This window comes from Brachyhypopomus gauderio, chromosome 18 (genome assembly GCF_052324685.1).
Source record: "Brachyhypopomus gauderio isolate BG-103 chromosome 18, BGAUD_0.2, whole genome shotgun sequence".
In the NCBI taxonomy this organism is placed as follows: Eukaryota; Metazoa; Chordata; class Actinopteri; order Gymnotiformes; family Hypopomidae; genus Brachyhypopomus; species Brachyhypopomus gauderio.
In genome coordinates this window covers 5,541,295-5,557,043 of record NC_135228.1, presented here as the reverse complement: position 1 = coordinate 5,557,043, position 15,749 = coordinate 5,541,295, and the positions used below count along the sequence as shown (strand labels likewise).

The window sequence follows — 15,749 nt, the reverse complement described above, 5'->3', positions numbered from 1 at the left end:
AGGTGAATTTTCTGTGATATGTTGGTGCTGCCCATAGATTAATTCTCTGATGCACAATAATTAAAAAGATTAAATCACACTGCTGGAACTCATAAGGAGAGAAGCCTTATCACTGCTCAGAGTGTGGGAAGAGTTTTACTACACTGAGTCATCTCAAAGAACACCAGCGCATTCACACAGGAGAGAAGCCATATTACTGCTCAGAGTGTGGAAAGAGTTTTAGTAAACGGAGTAGTCTTCAACTGCACCAGCGTATTCACACAGGAGAGAAGCCATATCACTGCTCAGAGTGTGGGAAGTTTTACTACAAAGAGTCATCTCAATGAACACCAGCGCATTCACACAGGAGAGAAGCCTTATCACTGCTCAGAGTGTGGAAAGAGTTTTACTACACACATAGGGGCCACATAGGGGCAGTCATGGCCTGGCAGTTAGGGAACTGGTCTTGTGACCGGAGGGTCGTGGGTTCGATTCCCAGACCTAAGGCCATGACTGAGGTGCCCTTGAGCAAGGCACCTAATCCCAACTGCTCCCCGGGCGCCGGGCTAGGGCTGCCCACCGCTCTGGGCACGTGTGTTCCACAGCCCCCTAGTAATCACTAGTGTGTATGTGTGTGTTCTGACTGCACAGATGGGTTAAAAGCGGAGGACAAATTTTGATTGGGGTGTAAAAATCACAATTGACAAAATATGGCACGTTTACGTTTTTACGTTTTTTACTACAAAGAGTCATCTCAATGAACACCAGCGTATTCACACAGGAGAGAAGCCTTATCACTGCTCAGAGTGTGGGAAGAGTTTTACTCAACAGAGTAATCTTCAACTGCACCAGCGTATTCACACAGGAGAGAAGCCATATCACTGCTTAGAGTGTGGGAAGAGTTTTACTCAACAGAGTAATCTTCAACTGCACCAGCGTATTCACACAGGAGAGAAGCCATATCACTGCTCAGAATGTGGAAAGAGTTTTACTACACTGAGTCATCTCAATGAACACCAGCGTATTCACACAGGAGAGAAGCCATATCACTGCTCAGGGAAGTCCGATTCTAAGTAACTGTACATTTTCTGTATTGCACTAATACTGCACTGTATTAGTACAGAATGAAGCATGTTGGACAGACTACATGTGATCTGCAGTAAACACTAGTGGGGGACTCTGAGCACAGACGTTTGAACGTTTCCTGATCAGTCATGATTTTGTCATGATTTTCCTGATCATCACTTTAGTGCAGAGGGCATCAGAATTGTATATGGGAAAGTTGGAGCCATTGATCTATATTACTGTATTGGACGTCGCCTGTTGCCGCTATAGCTAGCGATGCGTCGCCCTCTGAGCCATTACTATGTATTGAGTCATGTCAGCAGAGCAGTGTAGTTCCTATGTGGGATGTGCATTCATCTGTCACAAAAACAGTCCTAGCGCCCTTATTTCTTATCCGATTTTGATAATATATGGCTTAAATTAAAGGGGAGAATATTGCCGATGTTGTGATATGTAAAACACATAAACACATTTATTCTCCCAAGAGATACATTTATAAGCAGTCTGGGAATTTTTCAATTTAGGTAAAATAAAAAAGCCCTGCATAAAGCCCTTTTCTTTCACCTGGCTAAAACTAAATAACACATGTATGTCATGTTTTTGATATTCAATCATAATTATGGTAAAAAGTTTTAAATAAATAACTTTGATAAGTTTTAATTATGTTAACAGTCACAATTCTGATATTGAAAGTCAAATTTATGAGTTTATCTCTTTCTCTCTCTATTTGTCAACTCTCCCCATTACAGCTGTAGTTTTCATAAATTCTTTAAGTGCAATACCTCTTATATATGTTCAAGTATAATATGAGATGGCATCAGTGTGGAGGAGCATCTTTGAGCATTACATGGCTAAATGTGGGTGAAATTAATAATTATGAAATTATGATAGAGAAAATAATGAGTTTATTTAAATTTATGACAAAATTTGTCCGATTTTTTTTACCTTCAAGGTTGACGGGCAAGGTGAGCGAAATAAAATGGAAGCGATCACGCCAAGTCTCAGGGAAAATGTATGGTTTAATAGTAAAGTGCTCAAACCAAAAACCAGTGACGCGATCCAAATGAAGGATATAATGACCAGCGGTCAACTGGTACAAAAAATTTGTCCGATTTTTTTTACCTTCAAGGTTGACGGGCAAGGTGAGCGAAATAAAATGGAAGCGATCATGCCAAGTCTCAGGGAAAATGTATGGTTTAATAGTAAAGTGCTCAAACCAAAAACCAGTGACGCGATCCAAATGAAGGATATAATGACCAGCGGTCAACTGGTACAAAGACAAGACATATATAAACAAACACGGATCACGGGCTCTGCCCACCCGAGGGACGAACAATCAATCAATCAAATTTTATTTATATAGAGTTTTTTACACTGTTTTTTTTTACACTGTTTTTTACAACAGTTGTTGTCACAAAGCAGCTTTACAAGTGCCGAGTCCTAGCCCCCAGTGAGCAAGCCAAGGGCGACAGTGGCAAGGAAAAACTCCCTAGTTTTTTTGTATGATGAAGAAACCTTGAGAGGAACCAAGACTCAGGGGGAGAACCCATCCTCCTCTGGCCGACACCGGTCACCATGACAACAACAACAATTTAAACAGAAAGAAATAAAGAAAAGGAAAAGATGTAATAATGTCCATCATGGTGTAGGCTCATCCGGTCAGGCAGTAGGTGGCTGGCACAGGATGGATCGCTTGTCTCTCCTCATCTCAATTTTCCTCGAGCAGGCGGGCAGCCATGTGGAAAAAATAAAACAGGGAAAATTAGCTCTGTATGAGGACATATACAGGACAGATTAAATTAAACACATTTCTGGAGTGTGGCAGCAACTCCGGCATTGTTAAATTATTACAGCCTAGCTAAAAAAGGCAGAACCAGAAGGTAACATAGGCTTGGGGGCATTCTGAGACAATGGCATCCGTCCACTGCACTGTCAACAAACTTGAGTGACCACGAGCAGTGACAGGATGACAGCACCAGCGCCCCAGTCTACCATAAAACCCTTCGTCTATGAACCCCTGGATCTGTACCTTTATTTAAGGGGGGATGTTAATTATCAAACGCTAAACCAAATAGGTGGGTTTTCAACCTAGACTTAAAGATTGTGACTGTGTCAGAGTCCCGTACGCATTTTGGAAGGTTGTTCCAAAGCTGGGGGGCCTTATAAGAAAAGGCTCTTCCCCCTGCTGTTACCTTATTAATTTGTGGAACTAATAAAAGACCAGCACCCTGTGATCTTAGTTGACGTGGGGGTTCATAGTAGGAAATAAGTTCCTGGAGGTATTCAGGAGCAAGCCCGTGCAGTGCTTTATATGTTAATAATAAAAATTTAAAATCTATACGGAATTTAACTGGGAGCCAATGCAGGGCTGATAGGACTGGTGTAATATGTTGACATTTTCTAGTTCTGGTCAGAACTCTGGCTGCGGCATTTTAAACTATTTGAAGTTTATTTAGATTCCTATTTGAACATCCTGACAGTAGTGCATTGCAGTAGTCTAATCTAGAGCTAACAAAGTCGTGCACCAATTTTTCTGCATCATCCTGTGATAATGTATTTCTTAATTTGACAATGTTGCGGAGATGTAGAAAAGCTATCCTAGTAGTATTATCTATGTATTTATCAAATGATAGGTCGGAGTCGAGTATGACACCTAGGTTTTTGGCTACTGTGCCAGGTGTAATGGGATAGTCTGCAAGATTAAGCATTAGATCTGGAATTTTTTGTCTTGCGGCCTTAGGGCCCACAAGGAGAACTTCTGTTTTGTCCTTATTTAGTTGGAGGAAGTTTAGAGACATCCAGCATTTAATATCTCTTACACAGGCCTCAATTTTTCCTAAAGTGAGTTTGTCATCAGGTTTGGCTGATATGTAAAGTTGAGTGTCATCTGCTAAGATCGAGAAGCACTAACAGTGATACATAGCCTTGATCTGAAGCAAGGAGGAGATCATTTGTTACTTTGACTAATGCTGTTTCAGTACTGTGATGGGGCCTAAAGCCAGATTGGAACTTTTCAAATATGTGATTCCTATGCAGATATAGGCATAATTGCTGGGCAACAGCTTTTTCTATGATCTTAGATATAAATGATGTGTTCGAAATGGGTCCATAATTAGATAGGACAGTCGGATCAAGATTTGGTTTCTTGATCAGAAGTTTAATAACTGCTAATTTACATGATTTGGGCATGTGACCTATTGTAATGGAAGAGTTAACTATAGTTAGAAGAGGTTTAGTTACAGCTGGTAATACCTCTTTTAATAACTTTGAGGGAATCGAGTCTAGTGTGCAGGTAGTACAATTTAAGGAAGAAATTATTTTCTCTAATTCTGATTGTGGGAGTGGATGAAAAGCATCAAGTTTTTCTCCCGGTATGTAATTTAAATCAATATCAACCAAACCAGATGACATACCAGTTTTATTGCTAATAAAAGGTTTTATATTTTGTCTAATATTCTCAAATTTATTATCAAAGAAATCTATAAATACATTACTAGTGAGGTTTAGTAGAATCTGAGGTTCTGCGCCTGCTTGATTTTTTGTAAGTTTAGAAATAGTATTAAAAAGAAATCTAGGATTGTTTTTATTTTTCTCTATCAGTGAGGCTAAGTATGCTGAGCGTGCTTTAGTGAGAGCCCGTTTGTACTCAATAATGCTATCCTTCCAGGCACAGTGGAATACTTCCAACAGGAGCTGAAACACAAAAACACACACGTTAGCTCACCCACCTGGGCGGGACCCTGGACCGTCTGGGCCGTCAACAACACAAAACCACGCCCCAGGTCGATCACAGGGCCCTCACGCCCTATCCGGCATTTGCCGCTTAGCCCCACATGTGTGAGGACAATGAGCTACGGCTCCTTATTCGTCCGAGGTGCATGTGTGTGCAGGTTACCTCCCCGAGGCGTGGCTACGTCACCTCCTGGACCTACCTCCTCCCCGAGCTGACCCCTGCCTTCTGCTAGGGGCCACCCCAGCCTCCTGGGGAGTCAGCCCCAGCCAGGGCCTCCCTTTACGAGGTGGACTCCTCCACCCAACCCAGGAGCGCCAGAGACCCAGGCCTAGAGCACCCCCGTCGCGGACTGGGGAACAGCCCCAAGGGCCTCCTGGTCACCCCGGGCAGGAGGGAGGATCTCCATCTTCAGCAGTAGCTCTTCAGACTGGAGCCCCATGGTCCCCAAACATCCTGGGGCCCCAGTCCCTTAGGGAGGGGCTCTTTATGACCGGGCTCCAGTCACACCACAACATAAGGGGGCTCCTGGAGACCCCCACAAGGTCCAGGAACCCCACAATCCACTGCCAGAGAGAAGCACCTGCACAGAAAACACAAATGCACACACACACCCACCCATAAACACTAACAACACACAGGCTACCCTGATCCCCCCTACAATGGGGGAAGGGTCTCCTCCAAATCAGGAGAACCCCCCACTTACCGGGCCAGGGCCTCCGTCAGGAGCGACGCCCTCCGTGCCACTCCCCGTGACGGGACCACAGCGCCCCCCCCCCCCCCCCCCCCATTACACTTAAGGGGAGGAGCATGCGTGGAATTACAAGCAACATTTCACAGGCACGCGAGGACAAAACACACACGTGAAGACTAGACAAACAAACAAAACGGTGTACAAACAACGAATGAACGAGACTTTCATCACTTTAATAAAATATTTACTTTGCAGTTCAGATTTCCTGACAATAACAACACAACTTTGAAATCCAACTAAAAAACAAAATCATTCTTAGAACTTTACTGGCCTTTAAAAAGAACCAGGTTTGTGCACTTCTGATGCAGCTTCTGCTTCTGCAGCAAGAAAGAGCGTATACATAATTATCCATAATGTATCAAAGTATCCATAATTTATGAAATTAAACTATTTGTGTTTTTCTGTATAAAACATGATTACTCCATATTCTGTGCTGTCCTTTAATGCTTACTGTGCAGTTTATGTACCTCTATATGACTGCAGCTGATGCTCCAGTTCAGAGTTTATCAGGTCTTTCTCTGAAAGCTGTTGCAGCAAAGTCTTGCAGAGAGACTTTGCTCTTTTTTCTCTGTCTTTGCCATTTTTTGCCTTCTTCCTGAGCCTTTCCAAGTCTTCTCCTAGCTTGGATACCTGATTGCTGCGAATGGAATCTTGGTCATCATTTTGATAGGTATGTTCCTGCAAAAAATGACAGTATGATCAAGAATACTTGATCATTAGTTGTAAATGCCAAGCTTAAAAGCAGCTCTCAGAAAGAGGTCTAATAAATGATAAAAATTCTTGTTTGAAGTTCTAATTCTGGTGTCTGCCAATCTTTGATGCAGATCTGAGCACTGTCATGGACGGAGCAAAGGTTAGTGATGGGCTAACCATTGCTCCATCTAGTTGCTGACAATAAAACACAACCCTTACCACACATATGTATGAAGTACTTGGCCCACTGCATTGAAGGGGTCTCAGGGCACATGCACTGTTATGGCTCCTTCTCTTAGCTGGTAGCTTTTGCTGACAGAAATATGAAATAACATCCTTAAGATGTATGATAACATGGATGACACCAGCAAAAATATTAATAGTTAAAAACACGGTAAAAATGTTAACAATACTACCTGCAAATGGTGTGGAAGGTTGAAAATTTGTGGCACTGCTCCTTCTCTAACATGTGCCCTCTTCAGTGTACGGTTGATATCAGTGGGCAAGTGAGCACTGCATATCCCTGCTGTAGATGAAGGTCCTCTCAGACGTCCACACTTTTTGACCCACAATTTGTACAGCTCATATTTTCTTTGTTTGTTGGGAAACAAACGAGTCACACGAGTATGATGTAATCATTTAGCAAAATAGTATAAGAACGATTGTCTGAGAGAGGGGGGCAGTTCTCTCTTGCAGATGCTCCACAGCAGGGGGGCCCATCGGAAGTGAGGGTAGATCACATGACATTAAAAGTAGTGGATGAATGACAGCTATCATCCATCTGCACTGACGGTTCCCTTTTGATTGACATACAGGGTAGCCAATCTGACATCTGAACTTCTGACAACCTACACATGCGCGTTAAACCGCCCTAACTAGCTACCTTGCTGCGTAGCTAGCCTCCAGTTTAAACTAAAAACAACAAAGGGTATAAAAATGAGTGCCGTAGCTGGTCCGAGTAAGAAGCCTAAAACCACTTCATACACAACAGGAGGAGGATTTGTTTAACTATGTCATATTCACTATATTTCACTATGTCATATTTACTATATTTCACCATGTCATATTCACTATATTTCACTATGTCGTATTCACTATTTTTCACCATGTCATATTCACTATATTTCACCATGTCGTATTCACTATATTTCACTATGTCGTATTCACTATATTTCACTATGTCATATTCACTATATTTCACTATGTCATATTCTAAGTGTGTTTGCCTCATCTGGCAGTGTGCCGTTGCTATTCCAAACAAGGGAAACGTGGAGCGGCATTTTCGGACTGTTCATGAAAACTATGACATTGACTTTCCTCCGAAAAGCGAGCTGAGAAGCAGAAAGATGAAAGAACTAAAATCCTAGTTGTCAAGGCAGCCAGTGGCGTGCACACACAGACATCAGGTGCTAAAGCACCACCAACTCTGCCCTTTATCAACGAAAGTGCCCTTTTGAAACTTCGGTGTTTTTTATTTTTTTTACTTACTGTTATTATCATTTTACTGAGGTCGGTTTGAAATGATCTTTTGGAAACCTGAGCGTTTAAAAACAATGCCCTGAAATGAGCCACCACCTCGCACACACCCGACCTCTCTCTTCCTTTAACATCAGATGCACAGCAGTTCAGTTCAGTTCAGCGAGTGGAAGGAAGCGTCTTCAGCACAGCACGCACGCTGACAGATAGACTTCTTCTCCCATGCCCCACCAGCCAAGTCACATACACATCAAGTACAATCGTACCGTTTGCCCTCTAAGCCCCACGTGAAATCATTTTGTTGTGCAGTAAAATGTCTCATACAGCACCAAACTACTAAGCATTTTAGTTGACTGGTCACCTGATAAACTAGTCGCTCTAACCCAAATCAATGATAGATAACGTGAGGACGACCACATACAAATAATTAAGGTAGAGTTTGCAAATCTATTAAGCTGAACGTCTTCTGTTGTATAGGTTTTGGTAGGCAACATAAATTAACACATTCATTTGTGAAAGAAGAAACGGGAAGTTCCCCATTACCTGTGAAAAATGCCCATCTGCATTCATGTAATGACAACACTCAGTAGCCTATAACTCCTTCTCCTACTTTACAGTCTTTTACTGTCTTAATTGTAGGCCTATATTGATTGACTAATTGCAAAATATATGCAACAAGGCCTGCAGACAGTGGAGGGTAAACAGAAGTTAACTGAAGGACATGACTGTATATAGTTAATATTGGATATGAATTTTATCAGTTGGCGGTGTGACTTTTTTCCATTGAAACCTCACGTTTAGAGAATGTTACAAATAAAAGTCAAATTTCATTCAACATGTGCTTGTAGTTTTTTTTATAATGAAGTGTTCCACGTGTGCTAAAAAGTGCCCTTCACCCCCCCCCCCCCCCAGCACTTGCCCCCCAAAATGTCTGTGCACGCCACTGACAGTAAGATAAAGATGACATCTTTCAGTGTTGATTATTTGAATTCAATTTTCTCTCAGTCCAGTTTATTTTATTTTATTTTTTTGCCAGGTCATTTGTGATTGCTTTTTGCATTTTTTGCCAAACGGTTTCCTTAATGGTCATGCCTCCTGAAAAACCAAAACACTGAATCTGTGCAAAAAAGACTTGACTTTTGAACTATTTTTATGATAACATATTTTTTATGTTACCTGGATCAGTGTAGCTCTAGTCAGAAAAGTTGGCTTAGTAAGCTGGACCCAGAAATACACAGAAGGCAGTGCAAAAATGAAAACACTAAATCAATTAAATCATTCAGTGAAGTAAATCCATAAACACCTGCAAATGTGTGCTTTTATACATGATTTTTTAGTGTTGTCAGCCAGTTCATAAATCTGGGTGTAGTGTACCTGATCAATCATAAAAATGTATCTGTAACAGGACATCTCTGGCGCTATAATACTTAATTTGTGTCCATTTTACACCACCCCGGTGGCACGTAGTGTATATGACAGCTTTTATTATCATATGGACAATATTACTTCCAGCAATAATATGATTAAAAAGCCACATAGTAGCATAACAAAATAACTAACACACTTAATAATTTGACCCTGACAAAATACAGGAAACTGGAAAGCTGAAACCTACATTGTTCACTCAGTGAGTAACCTCTGCAGCTTTTCTTTTTCTCTCTCTCATCTTTTCAGCGCCACGTTTACGTTTCGTAGTTTGTTTAGACCCTGGCTTAGACTGCTCCATCTTTACAGCAATGCGGACCTATTTTTTCACGTTTCAGTAGTGTGAACCGTGTGGCGGAGGGATCACATGATGAGTTAGACCCTCAGCAGTGTCAGTGTGCAACTGGCGTCTCTCTCTCTTGTCACTCGTGGGATACAAACAGGGAGATATCATTAATGTGGCATTAGTATGGACGAGGCTACTCGTGTCTACTTGTATTAATAAGTGACACAGCTGCTGTATGTTTTCGTAGTCCGGTCCAACTCGTTCATGTGTTTACAGGATCTGTCCGCGGCCCGGTCCAACTCGTTCATGTGTTTACAGGCTCAGTCCGCGGCCGCGCTGAGCAGGTTAGTGTGACTGGAGCGGGGGAGGTAATAACACCGTTATACAGCAGCGTGACTACGGACCGGGGACGCAGTGCGCGGCAATGGCTCCTCCACGGGCCGAGTTAAACCACCGGCGGCCCACTAACCCATCAGCCCACCGGGGAAATCCCCGGTAGTAATGTATGCCAGTCCGCCCCTGCAGTCAACTAAAACCAGTTAGGATGGAATGATAAAAGAGAGCACAGTTATTTACTGGCAAGGGTAAAACAAACTGACTAGCAGACATTTGGAACCTCCACGTATTAGAAACAAAGCAGTAGTGATATTTCTCAGGTCTTTCCGAGGATATTCACAAAAATATTTAACAATTGTTGACAAAAAAGTAAATTGGCAAAATAAATGGACAGTCCTCATTGTGAATTCAAGAGAAAAAAATGCTGACAACGCAAAATTATAGGTGTACGCTGTACACTGACATGAAAATACATTCATGCGCATGCGCAGTAGCTCTAGGTAGGACATTCGATGGGTAGCACAGATTTTGATAACACCGGAGTGGATCTGATACATGTCCAGGGCCAGAGTGGGTGTGATAAATGTCCCGGCCCAAACTACTGAGATTAACATGGGCCAGCCCAAAATGATTTGATGTCTCGGCAAATTAGCAGTTTTAGTTATTGTCTAACTGCGTTACTATGACGACACGGCATATGACGTCACAACGCAGGAGACCTATAAAAGTCGCCACAGACGCGTTTAAACTACAGATCGTCACTGAAGTTGAAGTAGCTACTACAGCGTTTCAGCGTTATATTGTGCGAGTAAAAGAGTGACTATTCCAAGTGATCCTGTTTAGACAAATGATGAGGGTAAGTTCATGTTCCTTTGAGCTTTTTCCATAATCTCACTTTAGTCCGAGTAAGTTCGAGAGAGCCTAGCTTCTCAGTCGAGCATTTTCAAGTACTTTAGCCTAAATTCCAGCACTTTCAAACCTGGAACACAATGCAACATTAAAATTCATCAGGTAAATGTTCCCCTGTTTTTGAGGGGTGTTTCTTTATACTACCACATGTCGTTTCGGATACACGGCTGAACGGTTCATGTTTCAGTTTAGTTTACGGCCTCATGGACCAGGAGAGTGTTGTAGAAAATTTATAAATGTTGGATTTATAAAATATAAATTATTATAAAATATAAATTACATTACAAATACAGTAATGCCTCCTTTATCGCATTCTGGAGATTCCAGAACTACCCGCAATAACCGAAAATAGAAACGGTATAATTATTTAAGTTTTTATACACTATATTAAGGCTTTATAAACCCTCCCCACGCCTTTACATAAACCTTTCCCGTTCACTTAATAACCATTCCCACACTGTTCTGTGCATGTGTGTGATGATGGTTCTCGTTTCCGAGAGTAAATATGCACTATTTACTATAATTCGTACTGTTTTATTATTTATAACATTCCTTGTTAATTGTTAGAATTAATACTTATAATATATTTTTATACATTTTGGGATTTTGTCATGTAAAAAAATCATAAAATATATATATTTTCCGCCGATCGAATTCCGCAGACAACCGGCGAAAAAGTGATGACCCGCGAATTATTTTTCCCATTAATATCTTATGAAAACCCGTGAAAGAGTGAATTCACAAAAGCTGAAGCACGAACTGGCGCAGGATCACTGTAACATAATACAAAAAATAAGTATGAACTAACCTACAACTGAGTGCAAAATAAATATTAATTTAAGAGCAACATTAAGATAAAAACTGTACATTCAGATGAAAATATCAACTTAAATGTGCAATCAAAAAGAAAATGTGAGTGAGTGGCAGCGCAAACGTGAATCACGTCCTTAGCAACAGTTCTCTGGGTGACAGTAGGTTCAGTGAACGAATCAGAAAATGAATGAACGAGAGCCAGATTAACATTAATTATCCGGTTACATCCCAGTTACTTCATTTTACGGCCTCTTATCACATGTGTAACCAATTAATATTGGTTATTAACCATCTGAGGTCATTATTAAGATCGATTAATATTATCTCCTTGAGAGTCCAGCGGGGTTGAAAAAAAAAAATCTAAATTATAAAATGTTCGTATTCCCCCTATCGTGTCTGCGCGGATGTCCGCAGCCTGTATTATCTTCACAGGAAAGGGTAGCATTCTACAACGTGTTTAACGCATAATGTAGCCTACTTTAACATGATGTCGTCAATTATTTCTTCACGCTATGTTTACCCATGTCAGTAAGTTTATATATAGGCCTGCATGAGAAAATCAATAGTTTTCTATGGGACACTCGTAAAGCGTCACCAGTTTCCTCCCTTTTTAGCGCGTACACAACAATTCTAATAACGCCACCTTGTGGAGGATTTTGAGAAATGCAAAATCGGTAATCATGAAACTCATTTTTTCTTCATTTTCTCTACTACAGTCTAACAAAGCGGGACCAGCAGAAGAGCTTCCTGCAGAGGGCTGTGATGTGTCGGCCCCCGGCGTGGAAAGCAAGCAGGCAAAGAAAGACCATAGCAGATGGTTTTCAGGTGAGATTTAGCGTGATGACATGTTACCAAAACGTGATGCATTATACGGTTATTTATTCATAACAGTATAATTTTCCATAATTTATGTTTTTAGTGACATTTGTTTATGGGCATCATTAGTGTTTGCCTCATAGATGCTTAAAGTAAATGTTTCTTTCACCACAGCTGTTTGCTGTACTAGTGTGGAGGAGGCAGTGATGGAGGATCTCAACACTCCTCCATGTGTCAAAAGTGATGGAGACATATCCACCTCTGGGACTAATGCAGCTGTTCTAACTGAAGAGTAAGTACTCACTCTCCACACATCACATACTCAATCTTTACATACATGTGCTGGAAGATTAAACTAGGTGACAATGTAACACTTTCTTTTCAGACTTTGGCAAGAGCTGAGGAATACACTGCCAAGCGATGTGAGTACGAATCTCTATCTCTCTGTCTTCATCTCTGCCTGTGTGTCTGTCTGTCAGTATGTCTGTCTGCAAGATGAGCCTTTGGCCATGTCTGGTCAGACCTTCATAACAGTACATGTTCTTTGCATTGGCATTTTACTTCTTAAAGAAATAATCAGCTTAAGGTTAAAAAAAGTAATAATTAAAAATCATTAAGCTTTTGGATACTGATGAACGTTTTACACTTGGCTTTAACCTAACTAGATGAAAATGGAGGATTTGATTGCAGTGCTGCAAAAAATCTCAGCATGGGTCAAAGTAGCAGTGAAGGAGGTGGTTGCTCCAGGTTTTGAGTCAGGCCTGTTAGGGGTGAGGTCCTCAGGAGGAACCTGTATCTCCAGCAGCCCTCATGAGGTGGAGCATGGAGAGACACATGATTCTCCCTCTCAGATCAACTGCGGACCGACGAGCAGGCGTAGTCGTGCCCCTCGTCCTTTAATGTATGCTACCTTGTGCATGTAAGTTAATACTCAGTCTGAAGGTTGGTGGTGAGTATTCATTTGGAGTATTGATATGCTGAGTTATTTACTCAGTTAAACTCGGTCCACGGGCACTGAGTTTAACAGTTTTGGCTTAATTTCTAATGTCATCAAGCCTGTGATTCCTTTATGTATTTTATAGTTTATTGGGAAACTTTCCTACTTTCAGCAGGTATGATGAGTACTCAAGAAGCAGCACATCATCTTTTTCAAAGCCTCTCAGGGTCATCTTTGGCATCTCAGAGGACAGGATCTTCAGCCATATCTATGGAGAGGTCATGAGGGCCATTATGAATATGTTGCCACCTGAGATAAAGCATGTCGATATGAAAGAGACCAGCCGCGTCATGTCCGCTATTGTGGATGACTCCCTAAAGCAGGTGAGGGACTAAAATGTTTTAGTTCATTTATTCTATTATTTTTATTATTATTCATGTTTTCCTCCATAGTTGATGTGTTTATATATCTATTAGCAATATATGCAGTGTGAGACCAAGGCCAGTGATCAGTGACTACAATCTTGTTTACTACTCTTGCACATGTTGTTACTCCAGATTAACTCATGTCTTGTGGACATTTATTGCAATACTGACCTCCATGAAGGTGTTACACTGCCTGTAAGCTACTTTGAGGACATCGCCCAAAATCTGATGCTTGCAGTTAAGACCAGGATGCTGGGATTTTTGGAATCCTGCACAATCACGAGTTGGTCAGCATCAGTACTGCTAAACTCCATCACCACCACAAAGAGCATTATTGAATGCCTATTGTCAGTGATTCCATTCTGTAAAGAGGAAATTGCTGGACAGCTAATTGGAAAGGATTTGTTTACATTTGTGAAGAAAAGGCTGGAGGTTTTGTGCATGAGGCAGATATTAACACCATCTGTCATGCATTTACAAGCCCTCAGTGACTTCATAATTTTAGACAGTTTTGAAGCAATTGGTGAAAAAGTTATCAGCAGTGGTGCCCTTGAGCAAAATGAGGAGTCTGAGTGTTCCTGGAAAGCACTGGACAGCATGCTCTCCATAGACTCCCTCAGGCAGTCCTCTCAGAAGCTCATCCCTATAGTGAGGAACTTGATGCTGGAAAGGATTGCGGCTCTGGACCAAGTAAAAGCACAAATGAGCTGCAAGGGGACTCGGTCAGTGTTGTCAGATACCTACCTTTCCAAGGAGGCACTCCAGTCAGGCATCGTGAGGAGCTTTGTGAACACAGCTACCGAAAAACTACTCCAACAAAGCCTTGGTCTGACGTCCTGCACCAAGCCTGACACTATATTTGGGCGCTACTGTTATGAAAGCATATCTGTGACGGAGGCTGACTTAGAAGTGGAGCAGTCACGACAGCGATGCTGCTCTGAGCTGTCAGCTGTGATTGCCCACACTGTGATCAGTGACCTCGCTGGCATCACCACCTCTCAGTCAGAACAGGACCGTACAGGCTCCGCTCCGCAGAGTGCTGCCCAGACGGTGGACGTGGGGCTGGAGAAGAAATCTTCTCGGTGGTTCAGGTGTCCAAGATTTCTGAAGCTGAGATTCAAGGTATCTGTTTTTAAAGTGTATTTATTCCCAGTCACACCATTAGCTTTAGACTCTGCTCTTCTGAATGATTTTCAACCATACATTTATGCTACCGTCAGAATCATATTTTGAATGATTTTTATCAAATTGTCTTCTCTTTTTAAAGAAACAGACAAACAAAGTGCGTGTTCACATGGAGGACCAGGTGGTGGACAAACATATTCCAGATGGTACGTGTTTTAGTATTTCTTTGGTGAAGTTTAATTCATGAGAGTATTATGCATAAAGAAGTGAGGGGTCCGTGGTATAGTAGTCTTCCATGGTTTAGTTGTCTTTCATGCTGCACAACTAATAGGGCATGAACAACAATAATGACAACAGCATGGAAGACTACACACAGCATCCCTCTCACACCGTCTATTTGCTTTGACCATTTCTTTGGCACATCTTTCCTCTTTAGCACCATCCACCTCTGACAAGACCATCCCTAAGCTCAGGAGAAAGTCGATGCGTACCAGACTGGCAACAGCTTTCTCCAAGATCTGCAGAAAATGAGGGAAAACACCTACTTATGTGATATTGCTGGAAGTAGAAAATGTGTTATTCAATTAAAATGGAAAAAAAAGAAAAACAGACTGCTTGATTGTGACACCTGCATGGCTACACATGACATTAAAGAGTTAGACTTCTTATTATGGTACAATTCCCATTTTTATTGTACAGAAACTAAAAAGTGAACCCTTTGATAAGCTTCTACAAAACAAGACTCTCAGTAGAAGGCAATATGCATGACTATTGTTGGCAGATTGGACGGATGATTTCAAGCCCAACAATTGTTAAAAAGTCTAAATTCAGTAATAACAGTACTGCACAGCAGCATCCCCACCCCCAAATAGCAAAATAACTACCAATAATATTCTAGTTGGACCCCATCATCTCATAGAGAGAAATAGGGACTATCGTATCTAAACAAATAAATATAATAATAATAATAATGAAACTAA

At 41.4% G+C, this 15,749-nt stretch overlaps 1 protein-coding gene and 1 long non-coding RNA gene across 2 annotated transcripts; one reads left to right on the top strand and one right to left on the bottom strand.

Annotated features, from left to right (window-relative positions):
- Nucleotides 1–5,232: 5,232 nt before the first annotated feature.
- Nucleotides 5,233–6,753, bottom strand: LOC143481419 (uncharacterized). Its single transcript, XR_013122024.1, has 3 exons — nt 6,638–6,753; nt 5,996–6,533; nt 5,233–5,357 (listed from the first exon to the last, which is right to left on the bottom strand). It is a non-coding gene; the product is annotated as an uncharacterized LOC143481419 (long non-coding RNA).
- A 3,841-nt stretch (nt 6,754–10,594) lies between these two features.
- LOC143482373 (uncharacterized) lies at nt 10,595–15,332 on the top strand. The gene is made up of 9 exons (XM_076980720.1): nt 10,595–10,600; nt 12,183–12,291; nt 12,457–12,574; nt 12,668–12,704; nt 12,948–13,201; nt 13,392–13,602; nt 13,777–14,766; nt 14,912–14,975; nt 15,206–15,332. Exons 1-9 carry the CDS (start codon nt 10,595–10,597, stop codon nt 15,298–15,300), a joined length of 1,884 nt encoding a protein of 627 aa, XP_076836835.1. The 3' UTR covers nt 15,301–15,332.
- The last annotated feature ends 417 nt before the right edge of the window (nt 15,333–15,749 follow it).